The sequence below is a fragment of the Tetrao urogallus genome (assembly GCF_951394365.1).
Source record: "Tetrao urogallus genome assembly, chromosome: 15".
In the NCBI taxonomy this organism is placed as follows: domain Eukaryota; kingdom Metazoa; phylum Chordata; class Aves; order Galliformes; family Phasianidae; genus Tetrao; species Tetrao urogallus.
The window spans coordinates 6049676-6073685 of NC_136828.1; the positions used below are offsets into that span (position 1 = coordinate 6049676).

The 24010-nt window shown below is 37.6% G+C and overlaps 1 protein-coding gene across 1 annotated transcript in view; it reads left to right on the plus strand.

The window, feature by feature from the left end:
• The window catches only part of CLEC16A (C-type lectin domain containing 16A), a gene marked incomplete at both ends in the record, with an annotated part of 56566 nt that overhangs the window by 31053 nt on the left and 1503 nt on the right, over window positions 1-24010 (plus strand). Inside the window, 5 exons of the mRNA XM_079543155.1 lie at window positions 1899-2050; window positions 2684-2888; window positions 4099-4266; window positions 15671-15817; window positions 20610-20729. Of these exons, the coding sequence (XP_079399281.1) occupies window positions 1899-2050; window positions 2684-2888; window positions 4099-4266; window positions 15671-15817; window positions 20610-20729 (792 nt within the window). The remainder of the gene's footprint in view (window positions 1-1898; window positions 2051-2683; window positions 2889-4098; window positions 4267-15670; window positions 15818-20609; window positions 20730-24010) is intronic.

A 24010-nucleotide genomic window follows, 5' to 3' on the forward strand; every position in this document is an offset into this window, starting at 1 on the left:
GCTGTATTACACCCTACTTGGCTTTTTCTTTTTCATTCTCTGATATTTTATGTTTCAAAACAGTGAAATGTGGTTTTTTTGCTTTTGTTTAAATTCGTAGGCTGGGTCAACGTAAATGACTTTCCATTATCCCATTTTCCTATAATTTAGGAATGTTGATGGTAACTCCAAGCTTTCTAGTCATAAATGAAAGAGTGGAATAACACAGGTATTACAAAGTAATTTCTGAAGGAGCATGTGAGAGCTCTATTTCTACTATTGCTTCCTTGATATGTATATGTAAAATGTGTTGACATACAAATACATCTTTGGATCAAAAAATGTGAGTGCTTTTGATCCATTTAATGTATGTTTCATTCAGATGATTGGTACAATAACTAGCTTTCAAGTGCAAGAGCAAGTGTGGAGATACTGCCATAAGAAATGCTGAATTCTACGTGTCAGGAAGCTCACTAGATATAAATAATCTGAAAAAGAAGACAGCCTTTCTGAAAGCTGCTTATCTTGCTGCAAATAATACCATTTATCAAAATGACTTCAGTGTATCTGACACTAAAATACACATACTATTCTTAAGAACAGTGTATGTGGAATAGAAGAAAAGTGGTCTTGTACATCTGAACAGTAAATTGATGCCTGTAGCATTAAGCCCTCATTTTAGGAAAGGCTGAGTGACCAAGTCCAAACCGCTCTATGTAGCACTGCCTTGGCAGCTCTAAAGAAGTGGTAAGGGTGGGATGGAAGCCTGTGGCTGCCATAAAAGCAAGATGTGGAACTCATTGCTTTTGAGTCAAGTGGTCAGTGGTCTCTATTCTAATAGTGTGTATGTGTGCAAGTGTATATATTACTGCAGGGAATAGTTAAAATACAGCACCTTGGCTGCTGAGCCCATCCAGGTATGGGCAGGCTGTATAAAAGATATAGAATCTTTTACTTTCTGTAAATTGTCGTAGTTAGAGGTGAGAGAGAAGAGGGGAAAAAAAAAAATCTGAAGTGTAATGGATAATATGAATGAAAGTATAAATTTGATGAAATGAAGAAAAAGCTTATCCAGATTAGCAAAGGTCAGCTAGGAAGTGTCAGCCTATGTTTATGGGGCTCTTGTAAGACTGCATCTGGTGTAAAGAATGTGAAAAGAATGTGATTTGGTCACTGAAGAATGATAGGTTGGAACTGGAACACATACCATGAGGTTTGGAAAGGATCAGGGAAGGGAGGTACTTTGTTTTTTGAGATCTGTAGTTTGAAGGGGATTTTAGTGTGATGGCTAAAAGAAGTTTTGGTTATACATTCATACCGAATAATGTGGGTGGGAGAAGATGTAGCCTGATTTAATAAATAACAGCAAAAAGGTACAATTTGCAATGACAGTCCATAAAATCTTGAAGCTGGAAGTCTTCAAGCAGTCAGAGGAGCCAGATTTCAGTCTTCTAGAAGTGTAAATTGCATTGGGCTGGGGCCGAAGTTTAGAAGAAAGTGTAGGTGTGGCTGCATTCAGCAGCACTGGACTCTGTGGTTTCTCAACAAGACTTGAGATTTCCATTTAGTGAATGAAATCAGCAGTGGTGCAATTCACTTCTGAAGTAAAATGACCTTTTATAGGGAAAGGGGATGAAGATGATTTTAAAAAAAAAAAAAAAGTGCATCGTAATATATAACTTATAAGCAGCTCCAAACACTTATATGTATTACAACGTCAAGACTGAGGACCATCCGGATGTGGTCCCATGCAGCCTGCTCTGGGTGGCTCTGCTTGAGCAGCAGGGTTAGTCCAGATGACCTCCAGAGGTCCTTCCAATCTCAACCATCCAGTGATTTTTGTGTTAACGTTGTGTTACATGAAACAAAACCAAGAATCCTGCAGTTCAGTAGCTGTATAACTTTTTGCTTTCTTTCAGATAACAGTGATCTGATTGCTTGTACAGTCATAACAAAGGATGGAGGTCAAGTTCAAAGATTCCTGGCTGTGGATATTTACCAGATGAGTTTGGTTGAGCCAGATGTTGCCAGACTTGGCTGGGGAGTAGTTAAGTTTGCAGGCCTTTTACAGGTAAGAAGTTTTAATCTGGATAATTCTCCATTTTCTCAGCTGAAAATCTCAGCTTACACAGCTAAATACCAATTATATATTTAAATGGTGTACCCTGCTTATCTGTTCCTTTTGTTAGCAGTCATTTTCAGTTCCTGCCTTTAAACTGTTTTTCTAAAGTTGTTTCTGTAGATAACTGGAGACACGCTTAAAAATATGATAACTTCTCCAATATAATGTGGGGTATGTCAGTTTGAACACTAAAAACATAGAGAACAAGATTGAGTGCCAGGTGCTTTCCCTGAATGATACAACAAATGAACCCTTCCAGAATTCTGACCCTCATAAGTGAGTAGGGGTGGTGGCAGATTGCAACCTCAGAGTTAGTTGTGCTTCTTCAATTGATTTCAGAAACTTTAAATGTTTGTTACTTATGTCCCTTATTTTAGTCAATATTAATGCTTGTATTTCCTGCAAATTCTCTAATGTCCAGGTAATTTAATTGCATTTTAAACCGACTTGATATCTAGGAGCACAAACTTCTTCAGAACTGAATCCAGGGCTGCCAACCTGCATAGCCCTTCTTCTTAACCCTGGAACTGTTATAAAATGCTAATTTTTTGAATTAGCTAATTGCCCTCTCTTTCTTTTTAGGATATGCAGGTGACAGGAGTAGAAGATGATAGTAGAGCTCTGAACATTATAATTCATAAACCTGCCTCGAGTCCTCATTCTAAGCCCTTCCCTATCCTGCAAGCCACGTTTGTTTTTTCTGATCACATTCGCTGCATTATTGCAAAGCAGCGTCTTGCAAAAGGCCGTATCCAAGCGCGGCGTATGAAAATGCAGAGAATAGCAGGTAAGCAGTTATTTCGAAGTGACTTTGAAGAGCAAGACTTGTGTCATAGAAAATGACTGTGATATAAGGATAGAAAGCTCTAATGTGAGCGCCGAAAATTGTAAACCAGCATCTAGCTTCCAAGCAGTAGATTTTATTGGAGTAAAATGTGTTTTGATATCTAATGAAAGAAAAGATGAAAAAGAAGGAATTGTGTGTGATGGCGTTAATGATACACTAAATGCTTGGATGTGGTGCATGCTTTGATGATAAGCATTTCAAAATGTTAAATAGAATGTCAGCAGTTAGATGTTGGTGATTGGAGGAAATGATTGAGAAGAGATAAAGAGATAATTTGAATAAACATCAAAGAGTGATTAAAGTATTGCATGAGTATTAAATGAGTGAAGCATAAACTGAAGCTTAAATCAGCTGACTGAAATGATGTGGAAACAGAAACTCCAAAATACAGAATGGGAAATAGGTGGGAAAATGAAAAAGGATAGCAGCTACCAGAGTTACTTGAATTTTCCGAGATCTATAATGAATTGGTGTTGGGAAAACAAAAACACTGCTGCTGTTAAGGATAATGAGCTGACCAGATAATTATTCTGATTATAGATGGCTTAAAATTATTTCAGTGTTTTATGGCTTAGTTAGCAAACTAACTAAAAAGAGTTTTATGCTCTGATTTTATGAAACCAGTACACCAAAACCTTACATCTTGCATTATAAAGATCTTAAGGCAAGTTTTGAAATTAATACAAGTCCATTTTGGTATCTAAAATTCTAAGTCGAAATGCCATGCAGGGTTATTTTTGGTCAGTTTAAAGCAGATTGACTCTTTAAATGGCTTTCTGCAGTGCTCACTTGTAACTATGGATGGTTTCATCTGTACAGGAAAAAACCTTCAGTTATTATTAAATAACTCCTTGCATTACAGAAGCCATACTGAGAGCTTACTGTAATCCTTGTTTCTACTCTGTTGTATTCTGAGGCTTCCTTAGTGTAAGTGTGGTATGAAAGCTATGAAAAAAACATTGTCAGAAATCTTTTTTCTCCTTTTTCAGTGCATTTGCAACTGCAATTAAGAAATAAATGCAAGCAAGCTATGTTGAACAGTGTGATGTAGTCTTAAGATTCTGAGGAAGCAAATATCATTTTATTTTCATCTACTCATCCCTCTCTATATTTATAAGTAACAACAGTTATCAATTGTCATTAATCATAGCTCTCCTGGATCTTCCTGTTCAGCCTTCAAATGAAGTTATGGGTTTTGGACACAGCTCTGCAGCTGCATCCCAGCACCTTCCATTTAGATTTTATGATCATGCACGACGTGGTAGCAGTGATCCTACAGTGCAACGTTCTGTTTTTGCATCTGTTGACAAAGTTCCAGGTAACATTAGTGTTAATTATCAAGCCATTTTTGCTATGTTTCAAGTAGGCAAAAGAAGAAATGCACTTTGAAAATTCTAACTAGATTCCTTTTGAAGTTTCATACTTACTGAAAACTGTATATATAAAAAAAAAAATGCAAACAGCTTGTTTTCATGTTTCATAAAGGCTTGACAAATTACTTTTGAATGAGATTGGGTGTAGTTTCTTTCTTTTTACAGTATCACTACTTATTTTTTAAAAATTCTTAGTACTAGCAATGTGAACATAGAGAAATGCTCCGACAGCTACCCATTAAATAGTGGTTACCTGTGATAGGTGTGGTAAGTTGGGCTGCTTATTCTGATACTTATGTTCTGTCTTACAGATGCAAATGTGAGTTTGTGACTCATGGCTATGTGGTATAGCCTTATCATATGCTTTCATTTTTTCTCTTAGAATTCATGTAATTTTTTGAAGTCCAGTATTAAAAATTTTGGTTTTAGTCTTGACTGTGTCTTACTTCTGAAGTAGCAATTTAGCTATAGTTGAATTCTTGAGTTCAGAGTGCAAGGATGGATGTGTTTTACTGTTGAAAGGATAAGTGTTATCCAACCTTTGAATTCTCTGACAGAGAATCTCCCTTAGCTGACAGTTTCCTGAGTCCTTAAAGCAAGATTCTATAGTAATGGTTGATAAATACAATATTTTCTGCAGCTGTGGTATTAAATATTTACCAAAAATATAAAGACACTGTCCGTATTTTGAAAGAAAAAAGATGATTCCACAGGAATTATGAAAGGCACTTCCACAAAAGTTGATATCCAAAGGCACATAAATATTGAGATCTGTAGAGTTGGGTTTAGGTGTTACAGGGGGCGTGTAGATGGAGGAAGATTGTCTGTAACACTTGTAATCAACTTTTAGTTCCAGGTAAGTATCCAAATTGTGACTTGAATAAAAGTAATTAATAAATACAGATCTATTGCATGTATATTCAGTGGTTCTTCCTGTTTCATTCAGCTGTTTGAAACCTTGAACTTTGAGGTTTTAAAGTACATGTATCGGATCCAGACCATTAACAATAGCTGATAGAGCAGTTAGTGAATATAAACAAAGCAGATAACTGACAAATTTCCAAGGTATTCAACTTCATTTAGATATTGAGAATTCAGGAAGACACTAAAGTTACTTTTTCTAATAACTGAATTGATCTGCAGAGGCTAAACTGTAGTTTGTATAAACAATGAAAAGTTTTGTGTTGTATTTCTGAACATACAATTCCAGGATGAGGCTGATGGAAAAAGTTACATGTCCATGGCACTTTCTTTTAATACACTGGAAGCATCTGATTGCATTGTCATCCTTTGCAAATAGTTTAAATCATCATGTTCTCTGTACTCTGTACTTATGCAACACTTCTCTCAGTTGTGCATAAGGCTGTCTATAAGTTATTTTCTCACTGGTTTGTGGAAGCAACTGGCATACTTCATCTGCACTGCTTCATCTGCATTAGAGCTGGGAAAAAAAAAGTCTAAACTAGCTACAGCATTTCTGTTGAAGCATGATTCACAGATTAAAAAAAAAAAAAAAAAAAAAAGTGCTCTACCTAGAAAGGAGGTATGGTGTAGGTATTTCCTCCTAGAAAGGAGGAAAGGTGTTCTGTTGCCTTACGACTTACTCAGAGCTCAGCTTACCTGAATCCTGAGCATGGAGGAGAGAAATCATGAAAGTTTTCCAGTTGTTGTTCAGATTTTTCAAGACATAGGGATGTTGTGTGACAGGAATGTATTTCCTTATTGGACATGATGCTTCCATGCAAAATGTGTGGTGGGAAAGGTGCCAGCAGTACTGCTTCAGAATCAGCCTTCTTGTAGAGCAGTGTATGTGTAGCTGTGATGAGTGCCCTCTGCATGTTATGGCAACCAAACCTGCACCCAGTGCTCAAGGTGAGGCAGTACCAGCACAGAGCAGAGCAGAACAAGCCCTTCCCTTGCCCAGCTGGCAGTGCAGGGCCTGGGGTGCCCCAGGGTATGGCTGCACCTTCTGGCTGCCAGGGCACACTGCTGACTCAGTTCCAACTTACCAGAACTCCCAAATAGCTTTCTGTGGGGCTGCTCCTCCAACTTCTCGTCCCCCAGTCTGTACGTGTAGCCAGGATTTTTCCATATTGGGTTTAGAATTGACACTTGGTCTCGTTAAGCTTCATGAGGTTGGTGGTTTTCCAGCTGTCCAATTTGTCAGGAAGAGACAATGAGGGAGTTAATGGCCCATACCGAATTAGTAGTGTCCACAGGCTTGTTTGAGATGCACTCAAGTCCTGCATCTAGATCTTTTATAAAAATACTAAAGAGAACTGCTGGCCCTGAAATGGGATGGGGCCTCTTCTCAGTAATACCTTAGTCATAAACAGTGTGTTCTGTTGAATTGAAAACATGACTATTGGAAAGGAAGCAATTATGTTTGTAACTAATCTTTGTCATAACTTGAGAGCTGTGAAGGAGTGACAAAGGCACCTCCAGAAGCTTTTGAGCACCATTCTGTTTCCTGGAGTTATGATTAATTCTGTTTGTGTTTTCTCTGCAGGTTTTTCCTGAATGACTTTCCTGGTTAGAATATTTGTTCTTGTTCAGTTGTGCTCATTTACAGTATTTTGAATGATGAATGAAAGACTTGAATGAAAGACTTACCTTCCTCTCCCAACTAAATAACCTTACTCTAGCACACTTATACACCTTTATCTGCAGTTGTACTGCGTGGTGTGAATGTTTTGCCATTGCCACACTCAGTATTTTGTTGTGTCTTGGTGTATTTCATCTTTTTTTTTTGTGAGTGTTTGGTTTTACTGTATTTTCTTTCTGTTGTCCTGTACTGAGGTACTCATATTAGACACCAGTGCTTTCCTTCCATATAATAAACAAAGGAAGGAGGGTTTTTTTGCCACTCTCATGAAATGCTCTTTGTGGAACTTAATACTTTAGTGCAAAGAGTTGCAAGAAAAAAATGTAGCTTGGAAAAACAAAAAAAGTTTGACAAATTTAGGCAGCCTTGGTCAGAATGTCCTAAATGCCTTCACAGGGTGTTGGCAGAACTGTTTGAGCATATGCTTCACCCTTCGGTTATTCACCCCTCTCCCCTTGCTCACTGACTGGTGCACAACTTTATTTAAGATGTACTGTGTCAGGTAATTGTGGGCTTTTCATGTTTAAACTGCATAAAACATTCACCTGAATAAATATGTGATCACCCACTATGGAATTTTTAGGAAGCCTCATTGTAGTGCTGTGTGCCAGCTGAGGTGGAATTACTCTCCTGCTTATATTCACGTAAAGCAAACTGAAGCCTGGAAGTTCCCTGCAGTTCAGTGCGGAGAGTTCAAAGTGCTGATTTGTAGGGAAGTCTAACATGATATCCTGCTGGGTATTTCATGTGAGGGAAGCTGGTTTTTAGAAGGATGATAAAGAACACAAGGTAGAAAACTACTGTGCTTTTGTGGTTGCAGAAACTACTCTTTGATGATAGCTTTAAAAATAGATTTTGTATATGTTATGTTCACATTTTTATTACTGATTTTAGTTATTTTAATAAGCATACAAATAAGGACAAGGTATGTCCTTTTATGTGGCATATATATATATTTTGTACTGAAAAGTGTAATTAAACTTATGTTCTCTGAAATGGCAGTGTCCACTTACCTTGAGGGTTAAAGAAGTCATGAACATTAACTATTATAAAGCCCAAACTTATGGTTTATTTTTCATTTTTCCCATTGAGCATGATGTTATAGGTAAGGAAGACTTCTGAGTAAGGGGTGCTGCAAATCTGCCTGTTATATGGAAGTTATCAGCAAAACTCCCCTAAAATGATTTGAAGAAACAAAGCAACATTCCCAAAATAATACTAAAATACCAAAATCTGTTGAACTAACTTGTTTTGCTTCTCATTTTTGTTGCCACAAATTTATTATTAAGCTTCTTCCTGAAAGACCACAGTAAAACTCAGTAGTTTTTCACAGTGCTTTTTATGGGAAATGATTGAACAGGAACAGGGTGACAAGGATAATGATATTGTTGGAAAATCTATCCAGTCTGAACAGATTTTCAGAAATAACTGCAGGCAGTTGTTGCATTGTTGCTTTTTTTCCCCATTCTGTTCCCTAGCATTATGCAACATTTTTGCTAGCACAAACTCTGCATCTAAAGCCGTGATGAATGCCTTGGGATCAATGCATTTAGGTATAATAACTTCTGTTTGTGCAACTGTTAAATGTTTCTCAGATTGTTAGTTTTGTTCTTCTGCACTTGGTGAAGCATCGCCTTGCTTGTTCCGTTTAACCTTATGCAGGAAGCTGTTACATTGTACCTTCCAGAAACTATTACTTTGTTTCTGGTCTGCCCTCCCAATTACAGCTTTTAGGAAGTGAATTATGTAACTTGGAAAATAGAAAGTTAACCGTGCATTTGACATTCACAAAACTTGGCAAGAAGAATTTTTCTTTTGAAAACCAAGCAGAATTAGCTGCTTTCACAAGCACGTGTGTTTTTTTTTTTCCTTCAAAAATCACCAACATGGACATTAGTGTACTTGCTTAAAATAATTTTCTGCATTACTAAAAACAATTGCAACAAACAAGGATCTCTTTGCAGCCTCTCCTGGATATATTGATTGTGTAGTTTGTTATATAGTTTGATTTAGTGTTAAAAGTTCACTGGGTTTTTAGGCTCTTAACAAAGAACTCTAAATAGTTGTATGGAGGTCAGAAAATCCTGCCAATTTGTAGGTAGTCATGTGGAGCTTGAGAATGGCCTTTGCAAGGATTGAGTTCAGTCATCTGCGAGTGAAATCGGGGAAAATTTTCTCTGAAAATGCAGAAAAAGTATCTTGCTGTACTTGTCTTAAGCTGATCCCCAGAATTAGGCTGCTCTGGGTTTAGCATCTTTCTCTCACCTTCAAAGTGATAAAACATGCTGAACTATTTTGCAATGACATAGGTGTAGGACTAAAATTAAAAACTTCAAGACTTCATTGTGCTTGCAGTAATGAAAAATGAATATTCATGCAGTGCATGCCCAAGGGCGTGCTAAATGTGTTGTTTTGGGATTCCCCATCTTCAGCAGGAGATTAGATTTAAATTGCAGTTTTCTGCTCAGCTGCCTTCCACAGCAGCCACTCATTCAACTGTTGTCCACCGACCCACCGGTTCCTTTAGCACAAGTGGTTGTGGGTTGAATTTCAGTGCTGTCTTCAAAGAAAGGTCTTTTCTTGCTGTAGTCTTCATGGTGATCCATTTACCAAAACAACTGAACCATAGGTGGTTGAGCAGATTCAACTAGGAGTGTTATATGAGGACAGGAGAGAAAAGAGATGGAAAATTCCGAAGATGGATAGACTGCTGAAGAAAGCGTACTATTTAGCTGTACCTGTGTCTGCTGGATTGTTCAGTTGTTTCCCATAAAAGGCACTTTGAAAAACCGCTGAGTCTCAGTATGGTCTTTCAGAAAGAAGCTTGGTAATCTTGTGGCAAGCAGAACAGACAGTGGTATGGGCCACTGCAAGAACTAGGGCCAGGCATTGAGGCAGCTGAGTTTTTTGGATGTTAATCCATTCTGAGTTCTGGTCAGCCTATGGTAGTGTATGAAGACAATGTCTCTGGAAAAAAACAGCCATTTATTTCAAGTAGTCAAATACTCAAACAGAGGCGTGTATGGAAGCTTACGCAAGATATTGTCTGAATAGAGCTTAGGGAAGTTCTGGATCTAATGCTGTAGGATACAGTTTTGTTTACTGTTTTGCTGCATGTATTTACTGCAATTTGAAATTAATATCTGTTTTGTTTACCATCAGAGGAATACATGGAGCCTTCATGAGCTTGTTATTTAGCTTCCCAGAACTGTCTGCTGTTGCATCTTGACCCACAGCTTTAAAAGTTTTTGTTTTTAATGGAAGTGCAAAAAATCCCATCTGGATGTTGTTTTATGAAGGGCTGTCCTAAGTACGGATTTATTGTTCTTTCCACGTTAGCTGTAGATTTAGAAAATTGTTGGATTTTCAGACAGGGTGAGTGCTTAAATATTTCCATTCAGGAAACATTCTCATGCAAACATGCTAGGGCAGTTGATAGAAAAGTTGTCTTAAACATGGTAGTGCTTGTATGAAGCCTATTGCTTTGGAGTAGAGGAATAATCAAGGAGGGAAGAGATTGCTTTTAAATATTTTGAGCAGTTCAGTCTTCAAAATTCTCCTTTGTGTTTATTGACTGCTTGTTGCTTTAGAGAATTGTCTGAGTGAAACTGTACTTGAGTACTTTAGTTTTTGGTTAGCTTTTGGCAGACCATCTGGTGTTACTGTGTGTAACCTCAGTATAACTTAGCTAAAAGATTGTAGAGCATCGATCAATTTGGTTTCTGAAAATAAAGAAAATTATGTATATTAATGGAATGAAGAGATCCTTACCAAATTATCTTAACTATCTTAACTAAAGCAGGTGCCTCCTGGCACAGCTGTTATGTAATTCTTACAAGTAGTGTTTATCTTGGATATGATGAGTAGTAAGTTAAAGTGGGACAAAAGCTTGGTGAAGTGTCATTCACCCATCTAAAATTATGATGCAAGTACTACAGCCGTTCAGATAGCACTGTGTTTCTGCAGGGGGTTTTGAGTCTGGGTCCTGACTGTAAGCATGGGCAGTACAGGGTAAGAGGTAGGACCACACGTGAAGCTCAGTTATTGGCACAACTATGGTTTATCAGCTTTTGTCTGTGTGCCTTCCTTTCTTCATCTATTTTGGCTTTTTTCCTTGTATTGCAGACTGACAGTATGTGTTGCTGTTAAAAGCATTTTCCGAACTTCTCATATCTGTACTTTATAGCTTTCATATGCTTCTTGTAATCTTTTTTTTTATATTTAAATGGGATTTAACATGGAGATTGATTGTCTGCTGCAAGGCGTCGGCAAATTCCCCGTACAGACGATTCTCTATAAAGAGTGAATCATCCATCCAGTGCCATGGCAGATTGCCCATTTCAAAGAAGAATAAAGTATTACTTGGTGCATTTGCATTTTCAGTGCTTGCTACACAGCAAAGACAGCAAGTAGTAGTACGTTGTTAGGTAATTCATGGCATTCGTGTGATGGCAACAGTAAATAATTCAGCAAACTGCCAATGAAAGGGAAAATTTGCCATTCATACTTTCCATGGGAGAGTGAGGAAAGCATTGGAAGCAACTAACAGTTGTGGATGCAACTCATACTGAAGGCAAGATGTGCTGCTGAAGAGCTGTTATCAAAGTCTGAAGCAATGAGTAAAAGCTTCTGTCTTCTAGGAGGACTCAGCCTAAGGAAAGTCTCAGTGAGAACATCGAGGGATCCCTATGGGCACGTTGTTGTTACAGCAGAATGTTGCTTAAGGAACCACAACAAGACTATGATCTTCTAAGGAAAATATGAAATGTGGAAAGTGTGAGCAGTACAGTGGTATTTGTCATCACTGGAACTGTGCAGGACAGGCAATTCATGAACTGTGCTCTAAGAGTGTATTAAAATTCTAGGAGGTAATTTCATGGTATTCTAAGCAGATAATAAACATCTTGGTTCGTCTAGATTTTTATGATACAGGTGCCATTTGAGATGAAATAATTTACTACTGTAATAGCAAAGCCATGAAAACTCGTAACTTAAAAATTCAGCTGAAAAATCAGATTGAAGGGGAAAAAATGCTAATTGAGAGACACAGTAAAGGGCAACTCACTGGTTTTTCTCTCATGGTAGATATCCAGACTTGTTTAGACATCTGATCACAGTTTGGAGGCTGTTGCAAACCTTGAGTCTTTAACATATAGAGATCAACCAAGTGCATGAAGTGCTTGAAGTTTGTCAGAACTGGAGTATTCTCACTGTGAAAGCAAATCTTTTTATCAATCCTCGACCTTCTGTCATTTTGTAAAGCAGTATTTTTCTGATAAATTGTTGCAAGAGGTTGATACAAGAACTGAATGCTCTTTCTTCAAAGTCTGCTATAAGCCAGAGCACACTTACTTAATTCTGTCCCTGCAGAAACAAGCTCATTGTGTTGTAAATAGGAACATAAGCTTCAAGGTGGTTTTAATAAGCACTGGAAAATGCAATAACTTCAAATGGCAAACAGAAACATCTGTCATATGTAACTGAACATGATGTCTTAAGGAAGTAAAGTAACTTTGAAGTTCCGTGCTTTGGAAACAAGTGGGATTAACTTTTTGGGTTTTTCTTTGCTTGCAGTCCCCAGCTGCAAGCTTCTCTCCTCAAATACAGTGTGTTCTTAAAAGATGGTATTGTAGAGTGTCTGAACTCTTCCAAAGACTCTCTTGTCTTTGACAGATTTCAGCTCAGCATAAACAAAGCCTTCCACAGGTATAAACTTTGAATACCTAAAATGTAGTGATAATTTGAAATTGTCACAAGTAAACCACGTTGACCAGACACATTGCTAATGCACTACTGTTCTTCCATACAATATAAATGATTTTAATTCCGCAGGAAATGAAATGGGAAAGAAAGCTTTTTGCTGATATTTGTGTCCAAGTTATGCTTTACCCTACAGAAGGGTGCCATGAAGCTGAGTTCTGTGTCATTCGTCCGGCCTGTCTGGGGGAGGATGGGTGTCTCAAGTCTTGTGAACCAGCTGTGAGCCCATCTCTGCTTGTTCTATTTGGTAGCCAAGAAGAAGAAAAAAAAAAAACAAAAAAAAACAAAAAACAAACAAAAAAAAAAAAACAAAACAAAACAAAAAAAAAAAAAAAAAAAAAAAAAAAACCCTGCTTGCTGAGGCTTTGGGGCCTCCAGCCAGTGTTGTTACCTGTGCCTGAGATGCAATTTGGCTTTTGCATAGGAAATAGTTATCGCTGTGTTACAGTGGGGAAGGAACTGTTGTTCTCAGGACTGTTTCTGTTGGAACAGTTAGTGACAGATGAGGAAATCATTCCTAAAGAACCTCTTGTACTGAAACAAAGTGGAAAATCTTGATCAGTGTCTTATAAAACTTGCCTGAAAATATGAATAATTTGTCTGTAAGGCTGATATTTTGTTTCTCTGTGGAATAGCCAAAGCACAGTTCAAGCAGTGGTGGATTCCAGTCAGCTCTCTTCGTGTTACTGTCTGTAGCTGTATGTTGCCTCTGGTTGTCTTTGAGGCTCTCCCAATGGAAGCAGGTTGTGCTATGGGGTAGAGGTTTTGGACATCAATTTTCGAAGACACACTAAAAATAGTGAAGAACATTAAAATTACATTCTGCAATTTCTACCCAAACTGGCAACTATCAAATCAGTAATTAGATCAGTTACTGTTCTTTGACTAATATCATCTATCTGGGTGCTCTAAGCAATTTCTAGGTAGTTGGGGGAGCTGCGGTCTGGGTGGAGAAGCCTTTGGAATAAATTAGAGACTTCTTTTGGCCTGTTACTGTAGGAGCACCTTAAAGGCAAATAAGATTATCAGGCTATGCAAGTCTGGTGGCACACACTCTCCTAATTTATGAAGCTACAGTGACTACTGATAATGATTTAAAATGTATTTTGTTTGTTTTCACAAATACAGAATGCTGCAGAAGGAATGCTGAATCCTAGGCAGGTTCCTTTTGAAAAAAATAAGAACTAGAAAATGACTATTGATTGTAACATGCCTTGAAGGACAAATTTCTGTAGCCTGCTGTGAAAGCGCTGCAGGTTCTCAATGTTTGTTAACAACTGTGTGTTATTTATGCTGATCTGACGGCTCATATTCTGCAGAGAAGCAAGATTAGGTGATGATCTGTATTAAATTCCATGTTCTGCTTTGTAGCCTTGATGCAAAGACTTCTTGCATGAAGTTTTCCTGTTTTCTTCACAGTTGAACACTGCAGCCCGTACTCTGCAGATCGCTTCCTGCTCTGGATTTCTCAGAAACTAACAGTATTGTGGGGATTTCTTTAGCTGTTGTTTTTAGAATTACAAACATTCCTGAAAACTGGCTGTTACCCACTTAGCAGAGCAGGACAGAAATTGTTAGATTGTACAGCATGAATGTTGGAAAGCACCATACATGACTTGATGGGAATCTGAGTTACAGTTTTAAGAAGACACTTAAATGTATTCTTTTTTTAAAATAAAGTAATATGAGAGCCTAAGAAGATCATTCTGCTGTATCTGCTATATCTTTATAGCTTTGTCTTTAGCTGCTGTTTGGTGGCAAGATTATAATGGGCGTCATAATGTGATGTGTAGGCATACAACGTAGATCTTTTTGCATTAGGAACCTTTAAAATAGAATTTTCTGTGAATTTTCACTATAAGAGAAAAAAGGAAGTGTTTAATACCTGAGAATGAGGGGAGAATGCTGTTTTCATTGCCCTCTGATTACTCTGATCAGTTCATTTCCAGACAGAAAGCATGAGTGTTCATTTATGGAGGGAGATGTTGCAGTGTGCTCCACAGAGGGCTGTAATTGGGTGGGATGCTGAGAGCTGGTTTCTTGCAAGGGATCAAATTGAATTTTTATGCAAGAAGCATCATTTGTCTTTAGATCTTCCTTAATTGTGAGTGCCGAAGTCCGATAAGCGTTGTTGATGTATCTGGAGTCACAGCTATTAAAAATAAGGATTATAATTTGTTAATGTCAACAGTTTTTAATATAGCTTGTTTTCTATGAAGTTATGATATAATACTTCTCACCTTTAAAAGGAAGATCTTATAGTTCCTTACTGCTACCAAGTGTTCAGCAGATGTTTGCAGTGCTATAGGATTTACAGGAGACGTCTTTGGGGGCATTTTCTAGTAGAATATGTCTGACTGTCATAGAATGTTCTCTGATAACTGAAAGTGTAAATTTCTGTCATCTTTTGGTTCATTGCATAGTTCTGTGCAAATTCTTTTACACAGCATGCATTGAATAACTTGTTTACTTTTGGTTCAGTATAGTATTGTGCAGTGAGTGTGCAGTATAGATTCCATGTATTCTTCTCGTCTTGGCTCTCATGTTGGATTTCTGAGACCTTGACCTTCACATCTTTTGTGAATTTCTTCTTATTGCAGTAAGAAAGGTTGCATGGGCTGTTTTTGTTCACTTTTAACTGATCATTTTCATTATGTTAAGGAGTACAGCCATTGTATATACCCCAAACTGACACATTTAGACTGTTTGTACAAGCTCTGTTTTACAATATTTTGCATCATCTAACCTCTATATCCTTGTTCACTGATCTGCACTCATATGTAGCATCAATGTTCTGAGTAAGATGCATTCAGATTTTCAGGCACCTGAGATGAGGATGAGAGAGAGTACATCCTCTGAGTCACCTGATGGAATTAACATCACTCTGATGCAGTATTCTCTGTTAGTGTTTCTTGATTTGTTCCTGTAGGTGAACTTTGACAAGCTAATTACTTATGGGTAAACTTTCTTGTCCTTTCTTGCAGGCTTTGCTGTAGCCCAGTGTATAAATCAGCACCATCCATCACCACTCTCGTCACCATCGCCGTCCAGTGGCAGTGGGAGTACAGGGCGCTGTGATTCAGTGGCTGCAAGCTCAGCTTCCGCTCCTTCTGTTGCACAGAGTCCCTCAGGTATTAAATCACTATTTTCAGCTTAGGCACCAAGAGTTGTGGAGAACTGTAGATGTTTCTGTCAAATGGACTTCTGATGTTATTGAGTTAAACACAGGGTATGGCTTTATGGTATCAGATCACTTGATCATTTACCTAAACTAGTTAAAGTAGATTGTGGTGCAAATTTTAATGATGTATTCAGATTTTTCTATTGGATAAGGAGTTACATACTTGGCATCTTTCAGTGACAATCTTAAATACTGGTTAAATGATATCCTGTTTGTCTGATTTGTCTCCTAGCATGTACAATTTGAAATGTTTTGGTTTTTGTGTCGTCGTTTAAACAGAACTTTGGTTCTGCATAAATTCAGAGTGACATTTGTTTGCCCTAGTGGGTAAGTCTATGTCCACATGAAGCTTTTTTTTTTTTTTTTTCCAACTGGGCTTTTGTATATTTATCTGATTCTTCTGTTAATTTTTAACGAGAGGCCAAGTATGAAACACTTTCAAATAACTAAATAACACTCTTGGCTGAACACCACATCTGAGGAGGCTATTTCATTGGAGCTGAAGCAGCCATTTAAATTGACTGATAATATAACTTGCACGAATGTAGCTGGCACGTGTTTGAGTTGGTCAGTAAGTTCAGTGAGATAGTTTATACTGGGATCTCTTGTTGCCTTACAATGACTTAATTCTTCTCCTTTTTGTGTGTAGTGTTTACCAGAAATCCAGCAATGATGTTTGTTTTGGAAACAAAATGAATGTGAGGTAGAGAACCTCCAGCTAAAGGCTAAGCAAGAAGTAAATTCTGAAGGGTGCATATTGAAATGCTTTTACTTTAGAGTTGACCCTACTCTAGTTCTTTCAGGATATTAAGAAAAAAAAAAAAGCAACAAAGCAGAAGTGACTTGGATTCGCAAGGCATTTTCTAACAGCCCCTTCTTGACAGTCTCTTTTGACGTTCATCACTCTGAAATGGTTGTTATGGTTCCCTCAATTAAGACACACCTTTTTGCTTTCATTTAAGTCATGTGAAGATAAAAGTGAACTTTTTTGCAGTCTAGTAGGAAGTGATACAATCTGTATTAGGCATTTAGTGTTTTATACGTCACGAAATAACTTTGCTTACTGAACGCTGTCAGGAGATCAGTGTAAATTATACATCCAAAGTGACTATCCTTGCAAGAAGTGCCACTGGAGAAGGGTAAGCAAAAACTGCTTATCAAGTTTATGAATAGATTATAAAGCATTCTAGCATCCAGACACTATATTAAAAAACACTTCTTACTTCAATAAACTAACACACAGTTGCAATATTCCTACAATATGTGCAACTCCAGAATAAAATTGGAGTTGTTTTTCTAAAACATTGGAAGGATCTTATTTTATTTTCATGGCTAACAGTTACTTGCTGTTATCTGGTCTTTGAAGGCCTAGGATAAGTAAGCAAAGATCACACAGTGAAACACTGATTTGACAAAAGTCTCAATATGGATTAGCATTACAGACAGAACATGTTTCACTACGCGATTCTCCCTAGCTGTGTGAGAAGTTTCAGCTATTATTTCCTTTACTGTATTTGAATTTTTTGTGATCCAGAATTGAAAAGGCATCTATGATTTTTAGTGACTAGGAGATAACTGTAAAAGAAATGAAAATTAAAATCTAAATTCTTGCTGTTGCAGTAAGCAACATGTTAGTTCAGAAAAGGATCAAGTAAGTCTATCCCATGGAGGTCAGACAGAGGTCTTTCAAGTGCTTTCAAGACTTCTATGAAAAGCTGAATAGATTTGGAGGATGTAATTCCTCATCTAGAAAGAGAGTACCTCATTGGAGAATAGAATATATTATAGTTCCAAAAGGAAAATCTACATAATATGCTGTTGTTTGTGTATCAAAGTTATTTGTGCTGCATTTTGAAAAGTGTGAGAACAGGATGCTGTTCTGAACTAAATAGTATTACTAATCAAAGTTTGGAAAAGCCTGATTTCTATCTGCACTTCACCAGTTCAGCTGCCAGCACTTAGTATGACCTCTACATTGTGGCTTCATTGTAGCATGTTCAGAATGCCACATCATACAGGAGAACAGTGTTTGGGTGTTGGATGGTGGTGTTGGTTTTGGTGTAGGATGCTTTGTGTTGTGGGGGTTTTTTTGTTGTTATTTTTTGCTTTTTTTTTTTCTCCATAGGATCTAGGGATTCTGATAGGTGCTTTAGGAAGCCTAGTTGTAATGATACTGTTCTGTGTCACATCACTATTTTGGGATTGTAACCCTCAGTAAGGTCTGTGAAAATAAATGTGAGAATTTGCTTCAGCTGCTTCAGCACCAAGTCATCAACTTGCAATGATGTGCTGCAGGGATGAACTCTGAACAAAGCGCATGGATTTTGTTCTGCTAACTCAGAGGGCAGTAACAAAGAAGACAGTTACTGTATGTACACAGGCAGTTAATTCAGAGCAATGGGTTGATGAACAGTTGGTGCTGAGGCTCACATATCAATTCTGCATGGGACTTAAGGGACTTTTTGCTTCAGGCCTTCAAACAGGAAGTAGCAAGTAGCTAATTAGCAGCAAGAAGTTGCTAAGATCTGCTTTATGCTCCAAGGTAGCACTTGAATGCTGCTGCAGTCTGTCACATTAGAGTCCTTCTCGTTTCCCATTCCATTCAAAATGCACACAAACACGTGTTCTTTCTCTGCTCTCAAGTTTTTTGTACCAGCTGATTGGGTTGTTGACCATGGAGAACACACAAGGTTGCTCAGGAGCTTCAGACAAGAAGGTCAACTAACCAAAAAAAAGAGATGAATATGTGCATTTCAAGAAAATCACCTCAACAATCTTAAGAACAACATCAGCTGTTTCTGCTGTAAATTTGAGATCATGCCATCCCAAGATCGTTTAGTGACAGATTTAAGGTGTTCAAAATTTGGTACTTGTAATCTACACAGATATTAAGATATCGAGCATAATACACTGAATTTTACATAGAATATTGATAGATGAGAACAAAATAAAGACAAGTTGTGCATTTGTTAGTTGACAAATACAAATGTTACAAGATTATGTATTAACAGGTAAGCAATTAAAAAAAAAAAGCCTTTGAAAATGTATCACAGAAAATCATGGGTCTTTTGTTTTGTAAAAAAATGTTTTCCTTGCTCCATCATGCATCAAACAGTATCATACTGTGAGAAGGAAGATTAACTGAACTTACGCAGAATCATTTGATTGAGTACATTTCACTTAATGGAAGAGAACAACGGTTGCATTAACTACTTTATCGGATGCAAAAGAAGCTTGTATAATTCCTGAGTTTACCAACCATTGTCACAGTACTCCGTGGCATAGATTTTTTTTTCTTAAAGTCCAGCAGCTCCTGCATTTACAGTATCTGGGCATTAAGCTTAGCCCTGTTCCTTAAAACTGAAAAAGCAGAGTCCATCCCTTAAAGAAAGAGTAGCCCATGGCAAGATAGAAAAAGTACAGCAGATTCTGCAAATGCTCTGTTAGGTGTTTTTCTTCATATTTACAGTCTTTTTAAAATGAGCATGTCTATCTGAAGTGCTGCTCTGCCTACAGTAAAAATGCTCTTGCTAGGCAGATTTTTATCATTAAATTTCTGAACTTAGAATACAGTCTCTTCTTGGCTGCATTTGCTGGAACCGTGAACTTCTCTGAAGTGCTTATTTTTATACAAGCCAAGGATTAAGATAAAGAAGCTGTTACTGTAAGTTAGCAGTCTTCTAGAGTTATAGGTATGTAATGCCATGAGTGTTGTATTTTATCACTTTTTGAGTTGCTTAAAGCTTTAAAATTCATTTGGCTTCAACACTTAAGAAAATGTTTACATTGGAGCAGTGGTTATTGAGGACTCCAGGAGGCAATGATCTTCTATGCCACTGAAGTCTTATTTCATGCTTCTGGCAGATATTAATGGTAAATGGTCTAAAATAAGTATGAAAATCATGTCCCCTGTTGCAGAGAATGTTGGATACCATCTGTAAAATAAAACTTACGTATTCCAAGTAGAGGATGCTTGATCAAGGATGGAGAGCCTGTGAGAGCAATGCCTGCTGTCTTACTGAAACCATCCCTGTCTATTTCTTTTATGATCAGTAATGTAAACGTGGTATGATCTGTTCTCCAATGCTAGTAATTTTCTAATTAGGCAAGTAACTAGTTTTTTGTTTCTAGAAAGTTTCTTACTCAGAAGCTTTCTATGCACCAAGCACCATCATCTTAACTGCTGCTATCTTTTAAAGTGCTGTATTTGCCTTTGTTTTAATCCAAGTATAATACTTCAGTGTCACTTCTTAGAACAGTAGCACTGAGTGGGCTGAAGTATTATCATCTGTGCTGTAGGGCACCTCATGTAATTTATTGCCAGTGGGAATCCAAATAATGCTATATTACTAGAATTTGTAATAGATAGCTTTTCTCAAGGTTTTGTAGCACGTATGTAGTTTGTGATGAAAAAGCCTACAGGTATTGCCTCCGTGTAATGCTGTCAGACCTCAGGTAGTCCAAACTGCATTATGTATGTTTCCAGATAGGTAAGGAAACAGTAACTTCACTCATTATTTCTAAAGAATGACTACTTCTAGCTGCAGAAGTGTTTCCCAAACTTAAAAAGACTCGTTGAGGTCTCAAGTTGTGTTGGAGATACCAGCAGTTACGGATGCGTCCTCGTCACTTTTAATCTTGTTGCTGCTCTAACATTTATCCTTTGTCTTCATTCCAGTTTCCTTTCTTGTTTCACTGTTACAGCCTTGGTATGATATATCGCTGTGTTTTCCTCTAGTAAGGTCTGGCAGGAAAGGACGACGGCGGGTGTTTAGTCTGTCGGAGGCTGACAGTCACGGTGGACACTGGGTTTAGGTCTTCGAGCAGCAGCTGCAACCGAAACTCACGCAATATCCATTCAGGCAGGTTCCTCCATAAGATTTCAAAAGCCCATAAAGTTAATAGAGCATGCTTGGTTTCCATGCTTGCAGTAGTGGCAGTGAGGTAGGAAATTGAAGAAAGCATCATTAATATTTGACTGTACTGATTTGGGGGAGAATTGTGCCGCAATTTCTGGATTTCAGCTGTTTCTGAAAGTCTTACCTACAGTTTCTCCTGTATTTCATGGCTCTCTCCCCAGAAACTGCAATTCTGCATACCACAAAATGATCTATCAAACTTCCAGCTTCAAAGCAGCCATGTCTTCATTTGCACAGGGGCAGCCATGGCTGTAGTGGAATTTAGCACAGGGTCCAGAATGGACAGTAACGCAGGTTTGCTAGCAGCAAGAAATTTATAACTCAGGTAAAACAGAGACAACACTCAGAATAAGATTGTCCTCAGACTGTGATGGTACAAACTTGCTTCTTTTTATCATCAGACTCAGGCAAATGGATTTATGGACTGCTTGTCTGCCTGAAGGATTGGGGAGGGGAAGCATAAACGGAAAGGATGGAAGTAGGCTTCAGACTGGTTCTCAGTTCTGTAACCTGTGTTGAGTCTAATTAATTTCTTTTTTCACCACCGTGGCATGAAAATATTTTACTCTGTTAATATTATAGAAATACCATTTTTCATTTATTAAACTTGCTTTGTGTCTTTTTACTTAATGTACTGTTATTTTTGTTTATCCTTTTATTGTATATAGCTGTACAGTTTAAGGTGCTTTTCTGTAGATTATATTCATTCTTACCTTTTTTCTATTCTCTTCTATCTTTTTTCCCTAATAACCATTATAGCATAAGATGATATAACAAAAGTGTTTTGTTTCTGTAATGATAACCTTGGTAGTACTATAGAGTGCTGCACAAAATCTGAGGGTGAGGGTGCTGAATCCTTCACAGCTGTGGACAGCTGGTGTTACCCAATGCTTTGCAAAGTTACACCATGGTTTTGAATCTTGTTTGGTACTTGAATTCCAATCTGACATTTTTTTGTCAGAACACTTCTGTTTGAACACGTGAGCTGGGGAGAGGTAAATAGGCATTTTTCCCATATTGGGTGGTAACTTTGTCACGTTGAAGAGTATGTTTCAGACACCAGATTTTATTCAGGTAAAAATGACAACTGTCATTATTTTTGCTCTTTCTATCCGAAAGTCAAAAGTAAACTGGAACCAAATTTGAGAAGTTGGGTCTTTTTGAAAGCTACTCAGTATTACTGTATGCAGTGAAGATGTAAGTTACAGATAGTGAGTAGGGATATATAGCAGATATATATACATATAGCAGACTGGGTGCCTTGATACCCCTGAATCAATAGCTTGCTAACTATCTAGTTTTTAAAGACAGTCATTCTTATAATAATCTGTTCATAATTTTTTTCCAGTTGGAGGATATATTTTTTTCCAATTGATTAATTATCCCTATTTCAGAGACAGTTCAGATCATACGTAAATGCATGGATATTTATTTGGATCCTTTGCTGAATTGTACATGAGTTCAAAACAGCTCCAAAATTACGAGCTTCCGAGGTTTTCTTACTTGGAATTATTGACCTGAAGTGATGCATGCAGTTAACTGGGAGGTACATTTGAAAACCTCCTACATCAACACAGCACTCTGTTGCTGTTTTGTTTTGTTTTTTAATTGTAATACTCTTTATATTCCAAATTTTCATTCCAAGATGCTGCATTTCCTACTCCATTTAGCACTTCATCAACACTCTGATTTTATTTTTTTTTTCTATTCCTGCATCCAAAACATTTGGGAGATTGTAATAATGATGATGAAACATAAAGCTCTGTGCCCACCTGAAGCCCCAGTGGATCTGAGTGCTCAGTCCTGAGGATGCAGGTACCAGTCTGGCAGGCAGTGATCTCTGGCTGTTACAGCTGTGACTGAAGGGTTGGTTTTCAGATACCAATCATTCCAGAAGAGATAATGTGTTGCAAAATAGCACCCAGAGCTGTTGGCCTTCTCCGGAAGGTTAAAACTTCTTTTTCTTTTTCTTTTTTTTTCCCCCCTCTCGTTCTGCACTGATATTTACTCCCTGCGCCTGTGAGGACTAAGTGGTGGCTGGCTGCTCTCTGGGCATTCTGGCAGGGATGCTCTCACTGCTGCCCTTCAGTGCAGTGACAGGAGCGACATTCTGACAGCGACTAATGGAAGATGGAAAGTAGAGGGGAGAGACTTACTGCTATCAATAATAAATAAAACCCTCCCCAGAAAGCACGGAAGAGCTCTGCTTTTGTCTTTTCTGCTTATGAGATGCTAGACACTGAGTTTGTTCTGCTTACATTTCTTGATGCCATCTCTTTGTCTTTTTTCTGAATGCACTGTAGGACCTTCAAATAGAAAATATGGTGGATTTTGACTCCAGATTATTTTCTAATGAAGTTTTTTCTAAATGTTTTTTTCTTATAGAAAAAAATATAGAAGGGATTCACTTCAGTCATTTAGATCCTGTGTGAAAGGATTAGGGACAGTGTAGTGTAATGAAATGTCAGCTTTTCAGTGAATTAAAGTTATACAGAAATGCACTGATATTTTGCTGGGAGAGGGGGCCTGAATTTATAAGAAGTGAAACTCCAGAACCAGGAGTGAAATAGCAGCAGTAGAGACCTGACACATTATGCCATTCCTGAGCAGAACACCACTGGCTGACAGTACCCGATTTTTATTTACCAGAATTTCTCAGGCTGCTGCTTGAATCTTGGTGAATTCTTACTATTAAAAAAAAGTCTTGGCAAAGTGTTTAATATTTTTTTTTAAGGTTTTGTGAGCTTAGGAGATAAAACCACTGCAAAGAGACTGTATTTTTTTAAATATTGAAGTGTTAGCATTTATTTTTGAATTCAGAGGAATGAATTGTTGCCTGATTTTAAAGTTCTTAGCAATTCATTTTCCATGCAAGCCTTGCATCACTTGTTATCAGCTGCCAAGTTTTGTCTAAAGCTTCGTGACACCTAAGAAGAATAATCTGCAGAGTTACTTGAATTTCTCCTTACTTTTAAAAATAAGTAGTAATGGCCTTTTTGTTTCAAAGACTGTCCTTTTAAATCTAAATTTTGTTTTCCTTAAAGCAAGAAGCTTTAGCTACAGATTCAGGAAAAAGTAAAATTGAATGATTTTCGAAGTGAGAGTGCACCTTTGTTTGGGGAAAGGTAAAATAATAAACATAATAATAATAACAACCAACAAAACTGTCTTTTACTGCTGTCTCACTGATGTCTTACTGATGCTCATTCCATTCTAAGCTTTGT